The 15,430-nt window shown below is 61.6% G+C and overlaps 2 protein-coding genes across 2 annotated transcripts; both read right to left on the reverse strand.

The window, feature by feature from the left end:
• Positions 1 to 643: 643 nt before the first annotated feature.
• Positions 644 to 8,789, reverse strand: DDHD2 (DDHD domain containing 2). The gene is made up of 17 exons (XM_053966292.1): positions 8,582 to 8,789; positions 7,331 to 7,521; positions 6,681 to 6,770; positions 6,148 to 6,268; positions 5,180 to 5,269; positions 4,554 to 4,689; positions 3,778 to 3,986; positions 3,362 to 3,432; positions 3,114 to 3,233; positions 2,836 to 2,931; positions 2,625 to 2,747; positions 2,378 to 2,533; positions 2,196 to 2,298; positions 1,952 to 2,110; positions 1,416 to 1,578; positions 1,024 to 1,135; positions 644 to 767 (listed from the first exon to the last, which is right to left on the reverse strand). The coding sequence occupies exons 1-16, from the start codon at positions 8,763 to 8,765 to the stop codon at positions 1,045 to 1,047; spliced, it is 2,103 nt and encodes a 700-aa protein (XP_053822267.1). The 5' UTR covers positions 8,766 to 8,789; the 3' UTR covers positions 644 to 767; positions 1,024 to 1,044.
• Positions 8,790 to 11,109: 2,320 nt separating this feature from the next.
• On the reverse strand, positions 11,110 to 15,391 carry BAG4 (BAG cochaperone 4). Its single transcript, XM_053966319.1, is given in 5 exon segments — positions 11,110 to 12,174; positions 12,177 to 12,447; positions 12,816 to 13,061; positions 13,654 to 13,893; positions 15,322 to 15,391. Coding segments are annotated over 5 exon segments (1,020 nt in total). The 5' UTR covers positions 15,370 to 15,391; the 3' UTR covers positions 11,110 to 11,959.
• Positions 15,392 to 15,430: the final 39 nt, after the last annotated feature.

Below are 15,430 nucleotides of genomic sequence, written 5' to 3' on the forward strand. Positions count from 1 at the left end.
GGACAGCAGCACTGCTGGGTGTCCCTGCAGGGCTCAGAGGGCTCGCCCTGCCTGCCACTGCCAGCAGCAGCTGCTGTTCCCCGGGCTGGCTGGAGCTGCAGGGGCGTGGGTGCCCTTGGTTTGCAGCCTGGGCTGGCTGGGGGCCCTGAGCTGCCCCCAGCAGCACCCCCCAAGCTGGGAGCAGCACGAGCGTGCTGCTCTCACGGGGCAGCCCTGCCTGGCACAGGTGCACAAGCGTGCAGCAGCAGTGCAGGGGGGGAGGCTGGCTGCTGCACAGCCCCTGCTGGCTCGCCTGGGCTTCGCCCCCCGGGCCTGCAGTGCTGGTGTGGGGGTCTGTGTTAGCACTCAGCCATCTCCCTTGCTCCAAGGCTCTGCAGCTCTCCCCACGCTGTGTGTTTAAGGCTTTTTCTCCTCGAGGTGCCGGGCTGTGAGCGTCCTCACCGAGCCAGGGCCTGGCGGGGCTCCGAGCCCGGACAGCTCGTCTGCTGCAGTGCTGGAGGAGCTGGTGTGGGGACTCACAGGGCACAGGGTTAGAAGTACACGTTGCCACAGGGAGTCACTGTACAGGTGTTGTGTGTGTTTGAGCAGAAGTGGTTTTTCCTCGACAGTTTTTCCCCCTACCCCTACCCAAAATGGAGGAAAATCCATCTTTATCTCCAGGCAGCAGCAAGTACTTGGGAAGCAGCATGCAGGACACGGCAGCAGAGGAGAGAGGAAGGCAGAGAAGAGATCTGGACTTTCCTGGTGAGTACTCTGTGGGACTGGACCTGAGAAAGCAAAAGGAGAACACGGGGATAGCTGCAGTCAGAATCCAGCCCCCCGGACCCTCCTTGGTTCTCTCCTCATGTCTGATCGTGCTCGTGTGCAGGGAAGAGGAAAGAAGCCAAAGGTGCTGACAGGCCAAAGAAGAAAGCTGACACAGGTTCCCCGCCTTAGATAAAGGATATTACTCCCTCAAACCAACCAGATCTCCTCTGAGGTGTCCTAGGAAATCCAGAAGGGCTTTAGGCAGAGGTGACTTACAGCCAGAACAGCACAGGTGGGTCACTGGCTTCCTGGTAAAGGCTGATCCAGTGTGATGCCTTGTGTCTGGTAGATCTCCTTCAGAACCAGCAGAACAGTGTCCTCTGACTCCCTGCAGGGGAGCAAAGGCAATCAGAAGGGAATGCTTCCCTGCGCTGTCAGGCCAGCTGTGATGGCCGGGGTGGATGCAGTGCTCTGCAATGCTGGCAGCACAAGCAGAAGCACAAGTCTCCTTCCTCTGTCCGTGCCCACCCTCTGTGTGTCACAGACAGGAGAAGACCTTGTTGCCTTGATCAGCTGAGGCTTTTCTTACTACGCTGCCTTTGAAACTGACGCCATTCTGCTCGCACCACACGTAAATTTGCAGCCCCGAGCATGGCACAGACACTTACCAGTAGCAGAGATGCCCCTGGAGTGCAAACAAATACTCGTTGAAGCTCTCTATTGGCTTCTCCTGCAGCACGTAGTCGATGCGGTTCCCTCCGTTCAGCCTCCCCACGTTGATGGGGGGGGTCTCCTCCTTCACTGCTGCCACAGGCTCCTCTGGCTTTGTGTCTGCAGGAAGGCAGAGCAGCGTGGCTCACCCACAGGGCACCAGCAGCCATGACAATACAACAGCAGGGCCCTCCCTTCACCCCTCTGCAGCTCACACAGGGGAGAGGCAGCTGAAGTGCGAGGGACAGCCAGAGGAGTGGGACGGGCTTAAAACGTGGTGTGGGGTGCTGAGACCCCCCAGAAAACCCCTTCATCAGCTGCTAACAGGGGAGGGCCACAGCATCTGGGGACAGCCAGGCGCCTCCACAGCCCAAAGGTGATCCCTTTCCCGGGCACAGGTGATGGGCAGCGTGGCTGTGGGAGTCCAGGCACGCTGTTTCACGGGCAGCTCCCGAGGCTGCATCCCTGGCCACCCCCTGCCCCCACCACCGACCTGGCTGCTTCTCAGGGCCAGCCTCTGCCTCGGCCTCGGAGCTCCCTGCCTCCAGGGCCGGCACGGGGGCGCGGGTGAAGGACTGCCAGGCCACCCGCAGGGAGCCCAGCAGGTTGTTCTTCAGGTCCACGCTCATGCGAGTCAGCCCTTCCTTCAGCTCTGCAAGGCAGGAGGGGGGTGGCTGTGGGGCTGGGGGCTGCAGCAGCAGCCCCGGGCCAGGGGACAGGGGCTGCCTGTGCCATACCCAGGTGCATCCTCTTCCTGCCCTTGTGGTGGGGCAGCAGCATGGGCTCGAACTCCAGCTCCGGGACGATCATGGGCTCGATCCGATACGCCACCGGGTCAAACTGCACACGAGAGGGGGACAGTGGCCAGGGCTCGTGCTGCACGTGTCTCACGCACGACAGCTCTGGGTCTTATACCTACGGGGTGGAAGATGTTGAAGAAGCCTTTGCAGGTGGGCAGGCTGTAGTTTGGGTCGATCCGCTTCACTCCTCGCACCGTGAGGAACATCCCGATGGGAGAGCCAAAGGCAAAGAAGATGGTGGGCTTGTAGTTCAGCTGGGGGTAGTTTGCCGAGACCTGGGAGAGGGGGATGTTCAGATCTGTTCATGTTCTGTCCCTGTGCTGGTGTCACGAGGGCTTTGGGGTGCAGCCAGAGCTCAGCTGTTACCTGTCCCAAGCCAACGTCGCGGTACTGGCAGCTCCTGCCATCCTGGGAGCTGTCCCCGTGCTGGGACGGGGACCCTGGCCCAGCTCCACGTTCACCGTGCCCAGGAGCTGCTGAGCTCCGATCCTGCAGCAGCACAAAGGGGTCCTTGTGTCAGAGGGATGGGATGGGATGGGATGGGATGGCATGAGCACAAGCCATGCAGAAAACAAACCTTCATCTCTGTCTCGGAGCTGATGTAATGGAGTATTTTCATTCTTGGCCCTAAAGGAATTCCCATTTCTTTCAGGTTTTTCTCTGTGCACAAGAACTGGAAAATAAGCAAAGCTGGTGTTAGTCCAGGAGCAGAGGTGTGGTGAGATGTCTGTTCTGTGGGACTGTGTTCCTCCTCAGAGATGCTTCATGTGTGACTCAGTACCAGAAGATGTGCACTGGTGGGGAAGAAAAGCAAAGAAGAGCCACAAGAGCCAGTAAAACACGGGAACTTCTCACCAGTGCCTGCCTGTCCATTTTCTCCTTCTCAAAAACATCACAATACTCAGACAGCTCCAGCATCTTCAGGATTTCTTTTACTTCCTCAATACCCCCCGTGCCTGAGGTTGTCCTGGACCCCTGTGAACAGTTCCAGAAGGGATCATGCTTTCAGTTTGCTCCTGTGCACGTTGTGTCCTCTGCCCCATCCCCATGCAGCTGTGGAGGGAGGGGTTGTGCACACACCTGTGCACATACAGCTCCCATACCTGTGCACAGTGCTCGTCCTCCTCGGGATCAGCCTTCTGGTTCGTCAGGAGATCAAACAAAATGAGTGACCCTAGAAACCAGGCATGGGCAGAGCATCAGCATCTGCAGGGGAAGAGCCCGAGCCACCTCCTTTTTGGGATGGTACAGCTGCACCCTGGGATTTTTTTAAAGGCAGATAATGACAGGACAAGGGACAATGGCTTTAAACTGGCAGAGGACAGGCTAGAGCAGATGGCAGGAAGAAATGATTTACTCAGTGGTGAAGCACTGGCACAGAGAAGCTGTGGCTGCCGCACCCCTGGAAGCTGGGACAGGGCTTGGAGCAACCTGGTCTCGTGGCAGGCGTCCCTTGTAGCCCAGAGCACGGGTGGCTGTGCCCGCGCCGCTCCCTGGCACGCCGCGGGCGAGCCCTCACCCAGGCTGTGCCCCGCGATGGACACCCCGCCCCTGAAGTGCGGGTTGCGCTGCAGGAAGAGCCGGTGCAGGCGGTTCATCTCCGAGGCCACCGTGTCCACGATGGTCTGGCAATAGGTGGAGCTGTTGTAGAAGAACACGTCCAGGATGGTGTCGTTGATGAAGTGACGCAGGCGGTTGATGCTGGGCAGCGTGATCCGCTCCAGGTCACTGCGGGGAAAGGACGCAGGGGCTGCAGCTGGGGAAGCCACGGGACCCCACCCTGTTCTAAAGCAAAGTACGGCTTCGGGGGAGGACTGACACAGTCTCCAGCGAGGCGTGTTGTAATCCAGACCCTCAGCTTGTGCCCGGAATGAAGGCAAAGCACAGCCTGTGATCTTACATTCCAAGAATAAAGAGCCTGTCCTTTCTTCCCCAGGAGCCTGGCCCGCTTTCTGCCCTTGCTGGGGCACTGCAGAGCAGGGCTGCACTGCAGGAACTGGGTACTCAGTTCTCAGAGGCTGCAGCAAGGCGTGGATGTCCACGGTCCCTCCTGAGATCAGCCAGGGAAGGCAGAAGCCCCTGTTCTCGGGATGCTGATGGGAGCAGGCACCTGCTGTGTGCTGCAGAATGGCAGAGGGGATGTGCTCTGGGGGTCCCTGTCTGTCCTGCTCACCCCTACCCTAAACACTCACAGCTTTCCCTTTGCTTTTCCAGCAGAAGAGTGGAGTTTCCGGGGCAGGAGGCTGCCTGTGCCCTTTGCCAACCCCCGGCCGCGGGGCAGGGGCTGACACTTACACGTCCACGCCCGTGGAGTGCAGGGAGCTGTGCCAGTTCACAGGCAGGAACTCCACCCGCCCGACCTGCTGCTGCTCCTGGGCCTTCCTGAAGTGTGCTTGCAGCATGCTGAGCGAGACGTTCCTGAAATCATTCACTGCGGAACAGAAGAACTCTCAGGGAGATGCACCAGGCTCTGGGGCCAGCCTGTGGCACCAACACCACTTAATACGATGAAAGATCATTATGGGGAAATCCCACCGGGGTCTTTAATCTGCTGCTGCTCCCCTAAGCCCCTGAATCTTTAACTACAGACTCCATGTCCTGCCACGTGTGTTTACTGGATTTGGCTGCCCCATCTGTACCTCCTTCGCAGGGGCGGGGCTTTAATCTGCCAGTCAGGATAAGAAACTTTCAGAAATTTATAAAAAAAATTATAAAATAGCTTTCAGAAATTTGTAAAATACGACTCTGTCGTGAAGCAGAACCGCCGAGCAGCAGCTGCCTAAGCCCTTTCAGGAGGTGGGCTCTGGTGGCTGCCTTTGCCCTGCCCCAGCCCGCAGGTGTGGCCGTGCAGCCGTGGGGGCTGGGATGGTCTGAGGCAGCGGGAGCCGTGCCCAGGGGAGGCTCCCCCAGCCCACACCTACCGCACTGCACGATGCTGCGGAAGCGGATGTCGCAGGCGGGGCCGATGCCGTGCACCACGAACACCAGGTGGTCGATCTGCAGCGGCTCTCCTGAGGAGGGGAGGGCAGCTCAGGGCACAGCTGCTGAGGAGACAGCGCCCAGCAGGGACCAGAGCTGCTGGAGGCACCCCCGTGCAGGGCTGCAGCCTCCCACCCTCACCTCAGCCCATGAAAAGCCTCCTTAGCGCCCGATTTACACCTCAAGGCTGCTGGGATTTCTCAGTTCTGCTCAGTTCAGCTGCCCTGGGATGGAGCTGGACCAACAGGGCAGTAGAGGAAGGGGCAGTGGTTCAGCACAGGGAGGTGCAGGATCGGGAGCTCTCAGTGCAGCTGCCCCATGCCCAGCCCACTCTGATGAGCCCCTGCATCTCCCAGGCAGGCCCCAGGTGGAGTCAGGGCTTGTTCTCTACTTCCCACACACTTCGGATTGCAAGCGTGCCTTCCTGAGGGCAGGCACCCTTGGAAAATGGAGCAACTGCCTGATGTCCTCATGGGGACAAGTGCTGAGGCCTGACTGGGAGCTCAGGGCAGCTGGGAGGGGACGGAGCTGACACTTGGCTGCAGAGATGGGGACAGCATGTGCCCCACAGAGTCACCAGCACAAAGGTAAGTGATCAACCACTGTGTCCCTAGCAGGGAAAGAAACTCCCCTCCTGTACAAATCGAGACCTCAGGGGTCATTTCAGGCACTGCAGAGCTCCCAGAGCTCTGTCTCTGCACAGGAGCTGGAAGCTCACCACCCTCCCCTGGATCTGCAGCTCGCTGGGGCTGGGGAGGTTTCTGAAACCACTGGGATCCTTTTGGCACAAAATGTTTTGACGTGCACTTCACTTAAAGGATCATGGGAGCTTCCTCCAGTCTTTGTGAGGGATCAGGCTGGAGAACTCTGCACGGGGTTTTGGATGGGTGGAGGGGAGAAGCAGGCTCACCGCTGGGGATCTCCACTGCGATGTTGTCCACTCCTCTCTTCACAGTCCGGGGCCGGCCTTGTTCCGTGGGGGTGGAGACCCAGTCGTCGGAGCTGGCAACGGGATGGTAGTGAACCATCAGCTTGGGAACAAGAAGAGCCTGTCAGTGACCCGGGAGCAGGACAGCCACAGCAGAAGCAGTGAACCATCAGCTTGGGAACAAGAAGAGCCTGTCAGTGACCCGGGAGCAGGACAGCCACAGCAGAAGCAGTGAACCATCAGCTTGGGAACAAGAAGAGCCTGTCAGTGACCCGGGAGCAGGACAGCCACAGCAACTGCTGTGGTACCAGACTGTGCTGGGCCCAGCCCTTTGCCCACAGAGGTGCTGGAAAGAAATGTGAAGCTGTTGGCAGGCTCAGCTGCCATCGCCCTCTCCTCTGGCACAGGCAGGTGAGTGCAATGGCTTTGGGACAAACCCATTTGAAGGGAGCAGCACAAAGAGACCCAAGGGGATGTCCTCACTGGTCACCACGGAGACCACCTGGCCTGCTCACCTTTGGGTTGTGCAGGATAATGACTTCTCTGTTGGGGGACTCCAGCTTCTTCTTCCACTCACCCAGGGTCACGGCAATCATGTAAGCTTCCTACAGAAGAGAACGCCCACTGTGAGTCAGCTGGAAGCGTGCCCATCAATGTTCAACCTCCTGGGACATTCCCCACCCAATTTTCAAACTCTCTTATCAATACTCTGCAAAGGAAGCAGAGAAATCAGCTGGAGGAGCAGCAGGGTCATCCCAGGATCACCTGCTGAGAGTGTTCAAGAGCTCCCCTCTTTGACAGCAGCAGCATCAGACTTCCCCATCCCCTTAGAACTGGTTTTGGTACATCAGAATGGAGATTATTGCAAAGATGGGTATTTTTATACGTCTGCCTATACATCTCTACGTTTGCATCATCCCAAAGGAAAGCCTGGCACTTTCAGGTGTGGTGGAAGGATGCACCGAGGCCAGACGAGGGCAGGGGAAGGGGAGGCCACGGCAGAGCTCACAGTTACATCAATCAGCTGCAGGAATGCCGTGCCAAAGCCTCTTTGGAGTTCATGTCCTCAGGCCTGACTGTGGCCTTGTACGGGGTTTGGGGACATCAGAGGCAGTGTGTGACGAGGAGAAGCTGAGGTGGAAACCAGGAGGAAGGGTGTGTTTACCTCCAGTTCCTCACTGAAGGACTCCGAGTAGGGAATGAACTTATTGTCCTTGTCCCCCTTGTAGAACCAGGTGCAGCGCCGCACTTCGGCCGCCTCCTCCTCCCAGTACACGGCCACGCGCTGCCGCGCCCGCAGGTGCACGTCGTACCTGCCCCCCGAGGTGGGGACCACCACGCCCTCCTGCTCCTTCCCTGTGGGAACAGGGCCTGCAGTCAATCCCCACAGGCCTGGAATGGCAAAGCTCCCAGAGCTGGAGCACCGCAGCCGGGCGGCTCAGAGCCACCACGGCAGCAGATGCCCGCGTCCTCCGCACCCCAGTTCCGAGAGCGCTGCTGGGGTGAGACCCCCCCCGAGTCAGACTTGCCCCAGAGGCAGAAGGTAAGATAAAAACATTACACTGCACTGTCCTTCTCTCCAGCTCAGGCACATGCTTAAGTGGCCTCTCCCTGCCTGGCCTGGAGGGTAAAAGTGAAACTGAGGCCCTGGGAAGTGCGTTGTGGAACAGTGGGGGTGCCCCAGGGTCTCCTGTGTCTCAGGGGTTCTGCTGCAAAGCAGAGAACTCCCTACAGACCTCAAACTGTGAATTTCGCTGCCTTTTGGGTCTGCCTGTGGGCTGGGCTGGTGGCACAGCACCCCGTGCCAGGCTGGGCCAGGCAGCAGCACCGGGGATGGGCAGCACAGCCTCTAATCCGAAACTTCCTGGGCGAGGGAGGACGGGAGCCAATCCTTGGGCAATCGGAGCTCTGCCTGTGGCAGCAGCAGGTGGCACAGATGGTGACATTTGGCACACAGGGGCCTCAGCACAGGGCTTGGAGCTGACCTCCAATCCTTGCTCTCATAGCAGGCACAGCTCCGTGCTGTGGGGACTCTCCCAGCGGAATTCCTGCCATGCTGGCAGCCTTCTCCCCGCCTCGCCAGAGGATGCTTTGCAGTATGATTATATATAATTGAGAGCAGTATCAGCTGAATGGGGTCAGACCATTTGGTGCATCCGAACAGCCCAGTTACTGGGAGCGGGCACGTGGCCAAAAAAGCCCCAATTTACGATTCCTCGAGGGAAAACCTAGCATCCCAGGCGGAAGCCATGTGTGTGTACAGGGAATTTCCCCCTGGTATCCAAGCACACACCTGATGCTCCCCCGTCAGCCCCAGCAGGCCCATTCCTTAGGGTGATTCCAGAGCGGGGACGCGGCACAGAAGCAGAGCCGGGGCCGGCGGTGCCGCGGGACCCCCGGCCCGTGCCGCCCTTACCTGCGCCGTGCGCGGCCTCCAGCCGCTCCGAGTCCTGCGCGCTGAACGGCACCCAGCGCTCCCGCGTGTCCGTGACCTTGCAGTAGAACCAGTGCGGCACCACGGCCTCGTACCGCCCGCCGGGCTCCGGCTCCGGGGGCTCGGCCCCGGCCGGCGGCGGCCGCGGCGGCTCCTGCGCCGCCATGGGGCTGCTGCGGGGCGAGCCCGGAGCGCCGCTCCCGCCGCCACCGGGGGCTCCGCGGGTCGCGCCGCGGGAACCCGGCCCCGAGCGGCCCCGAGCGGCCCCGAGCGGCCCCGAGCGGCCCCGCTGCCCCCGCGGCTGCTGCGGCGCGGAGCGGCTCGGGCGGCAGCGCAGGCTCCGCTCCGGCCCCGGCGACCGCCCAGCCCGGGGCGGTGCTGCCCGCGGCCCGCCCCCGCCGTCACGGCCGGGGAGGAGCGGGCATTGCCCGCAGTCCCTGCCCGCAGTCCCCGCCCGCAGTCCCCGCTGGAGCTCCTGCCTGCACCCCTGCCCCTGATCCCCGCCCGCAGCCTCTGCCCTCAAGCCCTCCCCGCAGCCCTGCGATTGCTGCCCGCGATCCCTGCCCATGACCTTTGCCTGTCATCCCTGCCCGTGTTCCCTGCCCCTGATCCCTGCCCCTGTTCTTTGTCCGTGTTCCCTGTCCGTGTTCCCTGTCCCTGTCCCCTGTCCGTGTTCCCTGTCCCATTTCCCTGCCCCTGTCCCCTGCCCCTTTCCCTGTCCCATTTCCCTGTCCCTTTTCCCTGCCCCTGTCCCCTGCCCCTTTCCCTGTCCCATTTCCCTGTCCCTTTTCCCTGCCCCTGTTCCCTGTCCGTGTTCCCTGTCGCATTTCCCTGTCCCTTTTCCCTGCCCCTGTTCCCTGTCCGTGTTCCCTGTCGCATTTCCCTGTCCCTTTTCCCTGCCCCTGTTCCCTGTCCGTGTTCCCTGCCCCTGTCCCCTGTCCCTGCTCCCTGCCCGCGTTCCCTGCCCTCGGCACTGGCCCGGGTGGGGGTGATGCTGGCCCCGAGCTGGATGCGGGGCACTGGGGTGCGGGGAAACACCCACCCCCGTGCCAGCTGCGGCAGGAACAAACACTCCAGCATGGGGTAATTGCAACAGAAACCACGCGGGGCTGATTTAATGTTTGCTTTTCAGTCCCTCTGTGACACTTTAGCCTCTGTGGTGATTGAGAAACTCCAGCACTGCTGGAGAAGCAACGGGCAGCCCCAGAGTAAGTTTGGTTTCTGTAGAGATGAGCCCAGCGATAAACAGAGACAGACTTTCTAATTTGGGGGTTGTGATGTGGGTGGAAGCTGCAAGTGGATGCTGCAAGATAAACCAGTTGCCAGGAGTCGCTGTCCCAGTGCTCACCCTGGCACAGCAGGGATTGATGAGGAAAACAGGAGGGTCAGGAGTGCTCAGCTCCCCACTTCTGCAGCTGGGGCCCCTGCAGAGCCTGCAGCAGTCGTGCTGACACAGCTCCTGCCCGTGTCACACCGTCTCCACTCGGATCATCCGGCCGAGCTGGGACACACTCTGGTCCTGTGTCCAGGCAGCAGGTAGGGATGGGTTACAGCAGAGCTTCCTGCAGGCTGAGGTGTGGGACGTGTGCCCGATCCCTGATCCCAGCTCAGCTGTGGGGGAAACACACAAGAGCCACCCAGGGATGCTGGAGTGTCACAGGCAGCCACGCCGTCCCACAGGGATCCCCACGCCCTGCAATGACAACCTGCCATTTCAGCCCACTTCTTCACGTTCTCTCGTGGGCTTTTCTCTGGGGATTTACATAACCCTCCGCCAAGGAGGCAGGGACAAGCAATATTGTTCAGGAATATGCTACCTGGATGGGTCCAGCTGGATGGGGGAAGGGGTGGCACTCATGGGGGCTTCACCAGCACAGGGACAGGGCAGCACTCTCTGAGGACTGGGAGTTACTGACCTCCCAGGACAGCCAGTGGTCCCCAGGAGGCACTGGCCAGGCTGGAAGCACGGACCAGCTCGGCCTGGCTGCTCCCTGCCTGACACAAAATGCAGCAGCAGCTGAGCCCTTCCCTGTCCCAGGACATCCAGCAGCAGCTGAGCCCTTCCCTGTCCCAGGACATCCAGCTCGCTCCCAGCTCGCCCCGGACGTGGCTGGCTGTGCAGGCTGACCACACGTGGTCATGGTCACACCCAGCGAGCTCCAAAGGTCATCCTGTGCCCACAGCCCTGTCTGGGAATGTGGGATCTGCCTCCAGGACCTCGGCTGGCTGGCAGCACACAGGCCATGGCCAGGGCACTCCCAGCCTCAGGCATCCTAAATCCCTTCCAGACCGTCTCCCACACTGGCCTTAGAGCCACAGCTGGAGGCTCCTGGGGCATCTGCACTGCCTGGTTGGCAATGGGGCACCCTGGCACCCCAAAACAGCCTTCTCAGATGGTCCATTCACCCCTGACCTCAGCACTGGTACAGCCAGGCTGGAGCTTTGGCCTGAGTTACAAAACCTTCCCCACCGCTTCTCTTTAAAGAAAAAGAGACTTTGAGACATCTCAATTACAAAATAACATTTAAAACTCAGGGTTTATTGGGTGTCACACGTAGCAGTGAGTTGCTGTGCCGGGGGTAACCAGGAGGCTGAACAGGCCGAGCTGTTCCCTCCCTGTGCTGCTGCACAGTGCGACACGGAACCCGCAGGATGGAGAGGGACACGAAACGGGATTCTGACCAAGTGACCTGGAATCGCTTCCAAGCATCCCGCCCCTGTTCTTTCCTTGGCTTGCACTTCTCCTTTCCAGGGTCAGAACTGGGATTTCCAGTCTGTTCCCATGCCCACAGGGACACCCCACGCTGGCTCTGCACCACGCAGGAGGAACAGCACGACGTGACGTGTGCCAGCACAGTCCCTCCCTCCAGCACTTCAGTGCTGCTCCTTGAGTGCACCAAACCCAAACAACCCCTATGGGGACACACGGGGTTTATGGCGAGGGAGCTGAAGCTGAAATTACAGGCAGTGAGGACAAGCCCAGAGTCTTGGTTGGTGGCTGCACATTGCAGCACATCTGACGAGTGTTTGAAGACTGGCTGTGGCTGTAGGAGGCACCCAGAGATTGGGCCTGGTCTGGGGAACTCTGTACACAACCCCACAGGGCTCCATCCTTGGCCCAGTTCGCTTCAGCATCCTCATTAAATACTTTTGCTGCTTCAAACCTCTCTCCATTTGTCCTTTGCTGGGTTGTTTGTCGGGGCTGGGCTTCTGGGCTGGCTTTTTGGTGGGTTTGATTTGATTTGTTGACTCAGGGCTTATTGCTATTCCAGTGTCAATAGTGCGTAGCAGAAAGAGCTGAGATTTAAGAGAACTCTTTGGAACCTCAACCACAGGCTGTGTGTTGTGGCTCATGTGCTTTCACAATCCCTTTCTTTCCAGTTTTTCCAGTATGGCCTGAATTCTGTGGACGGACTCTTTCCTGGCCTGCCGGACACTGTCCTGGCCCCCAGTCTCAATGGAATCCAGCTCCAGCAGCAGCTTGGTCAACATCTCCTCCAGCAGCCGGTAGGATTTATCCGTCTTTTTCCCTACAAATTCGTCCACCTCTTCCTCCAGCTGTTCAGCCTCCCCATCACGTGGAGGATCCTCTGAATCTCCGGCTGCGTGGCTGCAGGATTCGCGGCGGGCTGGTCAGCAGGTTTGAAGCCCAGCTCCTGGCTCCTGGCCACGGGCTTCCGAGGAGCGAGGTCATAGAGCTGGGGCTGGGCGCTGTACTGCACCCGGGGCTGGGACGGGGCAGGCTTGGCCACCCTGTGCTCGTTCACTGGCCCCGAGTGCCGCTGGCTGCCATCAGAATAGTAACTGTGCTGGCCGGGGCTGTGCTCAGGTCTGTCGTAGACAGAGTCCTGCAGTCAGAGGGAGAAAACACCTCTAAGTGCATTTCCCTTCAACCCGCAGGTTTCCGCTCTCATCCTGCACCAAACGCTGGACAGGGCTGGGGATGCTGGGGACAGGGACCTGTGCTCTGCTCCCATGTTAGAAAGGAAAAGCCCAGCGAGGGGCACCTGTCCCGAGGAGGAGTCTGAGCTCCTGAACCTCCCATCAGGGCTGCTACTGCCTGGCACCAAAACCGTGGAGCCACTTAATCCCTGATCCAACCCAGAGAAAGCCTGTCAGACCCATTTCAAGACCCACCCAGGACAGCTTGTCCTTCCAGTACTTTATGGAATCACAGCCACGGATTTACGTCTTCTGCATGCAAGCAGGACCTCACCTGTCCCTGTGGCTCCCAGGTGGGAGGGTGGGAAGGAGCCCCGCTGCCGGTCCAGGATGGCTGTGAATCCGAGACGTAGAGGCTGCCGTGCCCCGAGGCGGGCCAGGCGTAGCGAGGCTGCACCCCATAGCCAGAGTGGGGGCCCCACGTGTCCTCCAGGGCTCTGGGCTGCGGCACCGGGCCCTGCCCCGTCACCCCTGCGCTGCTGTCTCCGTACGGATACTGCGGCACCGGCATTCCCGGGGTCTGCAAGGACAGGGGAGCAGGCGTTACAGGGGGTCACTGCCAGCCCTGACCCCTCACACAGCCCTGGACAGGCGTTACAGGGGGGTCACTGCCTGCCCTGACCCTCACACAGCCCTGGACAGGCGTTACAGGGGGGGTCACTGCCTGCCCTGACCCTCACACAGCCCTGGACAGGCGTTACAGGGGGTCACTGCCAGCCCTGACCCCTCACACAGCCCTGGACAGGCGTTACAGGGGGGGTCACTGCCTGCCCTGACCCTCACACAGCCCTGGACAGGCGTTACAGGGGGTCACTGCCAGCCCTGACCCCTCACACAGCCCTGGACAGGCGTTACAGGGGGACCACTGCCTGCCCTGACCCCTCACACAGCCCTGGGAGCTGGATGCAACAGCTGCAGCTCAGGTTGGCTGCCCAATTCTCGCTTTCCTGGCCCAAAAGCTCAGGGTCTCCAGAGAACAGGGTGACCACCAGTTTTGGTAAGAGGCAGGACAGGGCACTCAGGAGCCCCAGCCCCGCCAGAGCCGCTCCCCCCTGGTGCAGCCCCACGACCCATCCCGGGAAGCGCACGCTCTGACCCTGGGGGTGCCTCACCTGTGGCGGGGAGTAGCCGGGGACCTGCTGCCTGCGGAGGGCCGAGCCCTCGGGGGGACACTCCGGGGGGCCGTAGCTCCAGGCGGGAGCGGGCGACGGGGGCCGGTAGAGGCCCGCGGGCTCCGGGGCGTAGGGGCTGCGCGGGGGCCCCGAGCAGTAGAAGCCCCGTGCCTGCGGCAGGCTGGCGTAGTGCGGGTACGGGGGGCTGTAGGCTCCGTTGGAGTAGGGAGAATCCATTGCCTGGGGAAGGGAAGAGCACAGGGAAGGTGATGGGACGTGGACACGGGCAGAGGTGCTCCAGGAACGAGGTCTGGCCCTTCCTGCAGCATTGAGCCACGGGGTTCCTTTGCCCTCCAGCTGATCTGCCCCAGTTTTAGGCTTTCCTGGTCTAACCTGGCTGTACCAGGCCTAACACTGAGCTTAACCAGGTCTCGCTCAGCCGAGCTGGGCTCGGGGGGAGGCGTGCAGCCCCCCACAGTGAGCAGCTCCTGGAGGATTCAATGCCAGCACTGCATCACCGACGGGAGGATGGAAATGCATCTCCAGGAAAGTTCATTTCCCTGCTCATTCTCAAAGAGACAAGCTCTGCCAGGCAGTGCTCAGCTCCTGGAGCTGCAGCCCGTGTGGGTCTCTGTACAGAACATCTGCACACCCAAGGCACATCTGAGGATTTACCCGGATCCATCCCATAACTGATGCGTAGGGAACACGAGTTTCCACCTGACACCCTGCAGAGGGGAGGCTGAAGCACAGGATTTCAGGAGCTCGGGGAATGACTCCGTGTCCCTTCGGGCAAAGCAGTGCTCTGCCCCTGAGCTCTTCCCGGAGCGCAGGCTGTACAGCCCGTGTGCCGGGACTTACGGAAGGGCTGGAGCAGCCCAGAGGAAAAACCAAAGCAAAGCAAAGCAAAGCAAAGCAGAGCAAAGCGCGGCGGGAGAGCGGAGCCTGCTCCGGCAGGGCAAAGCCCTTCTCGCCACGCGGAATTCGCACGGCAGCCCGAAACCCGGCTGCCACAAACGGCACGGGGAGCGGATCCGGCAGTGCCCCGCCGCGGCACCGCACCCGGCCGTGCCCAGCCCCGTGACCGTGGCCCTCCCGCTCCGCGGGGCGCTCCGGGGTCCCCGCGGCCCCGGGATCCCCGCGCCGGCACACGCGCCCCAGAAACGTCCCCGCGAAGCGGCTCCGCGGGCAGCGCCTCCCCGCGCTGCTTGCCGCCCCGTTACACGCCCGGAGGGCTCCGCGAGCGGAGCCACGAGAAACCGGCGGGGCCTGGGAGGTTATCGGGGCAGGGCCGGCCTGAGCGCTGCCCGTCCGCCCCGGGGCCGTGTCGAGCCCGGGGGCCGTGTCCTCACCGGGGCCGTGTCCAGCCCGGGGGCCGTGTCTGTCCCGGGGGCCGTGTCCAGCCCGGGGGCCGCGCCGTTCCCGGGGGCCGTGTCCTCACCGGGGCCGTGTCCAGCCCGGGGGCCGTGCCCTCACCGGGGCCGTGTCCAGCCCGGGGTCCGTGCCCTCACCGGGGGCCGCGCCGTTCCCGGTGTCCGTGCCCTCACCGGGGGCCGTGCCCTCACCGGGGCCGTGTCCAGCCCAGGGGTCGCGCCGTTCCCGGTGTCCGTGCCCGCCCCGGGGTCCGTGCCCTCACCGGGGGCCGTGCCCGCCCCTCGCCCCCGTTACCTGCGCGGCCGCCGCGGGCGGGCCCGGCCGGGCCGTGCGGGGCTCCATGGCCGCCGCCAAGGCCACGCCCCCGCGCGCCCCGCGCCCAATCGGCGGCCGCTCCCCGCCC

Source organism: Vidua chalybeata, chromosome 28 (genome assembly GCF_026979565.1).
Source record: "Vidua chalybeata isolate OUT-0048 chromosome 28, bVidCha1 merged haplotype, whole genome shotgun sequence".
NCBI classification, from domain to species: domain Eukaryota; kingdom Metazoa; phylum Chordata; class Aves; order Passeriformes; family Viduidae; genus Vidua; species Vidua chalybeata.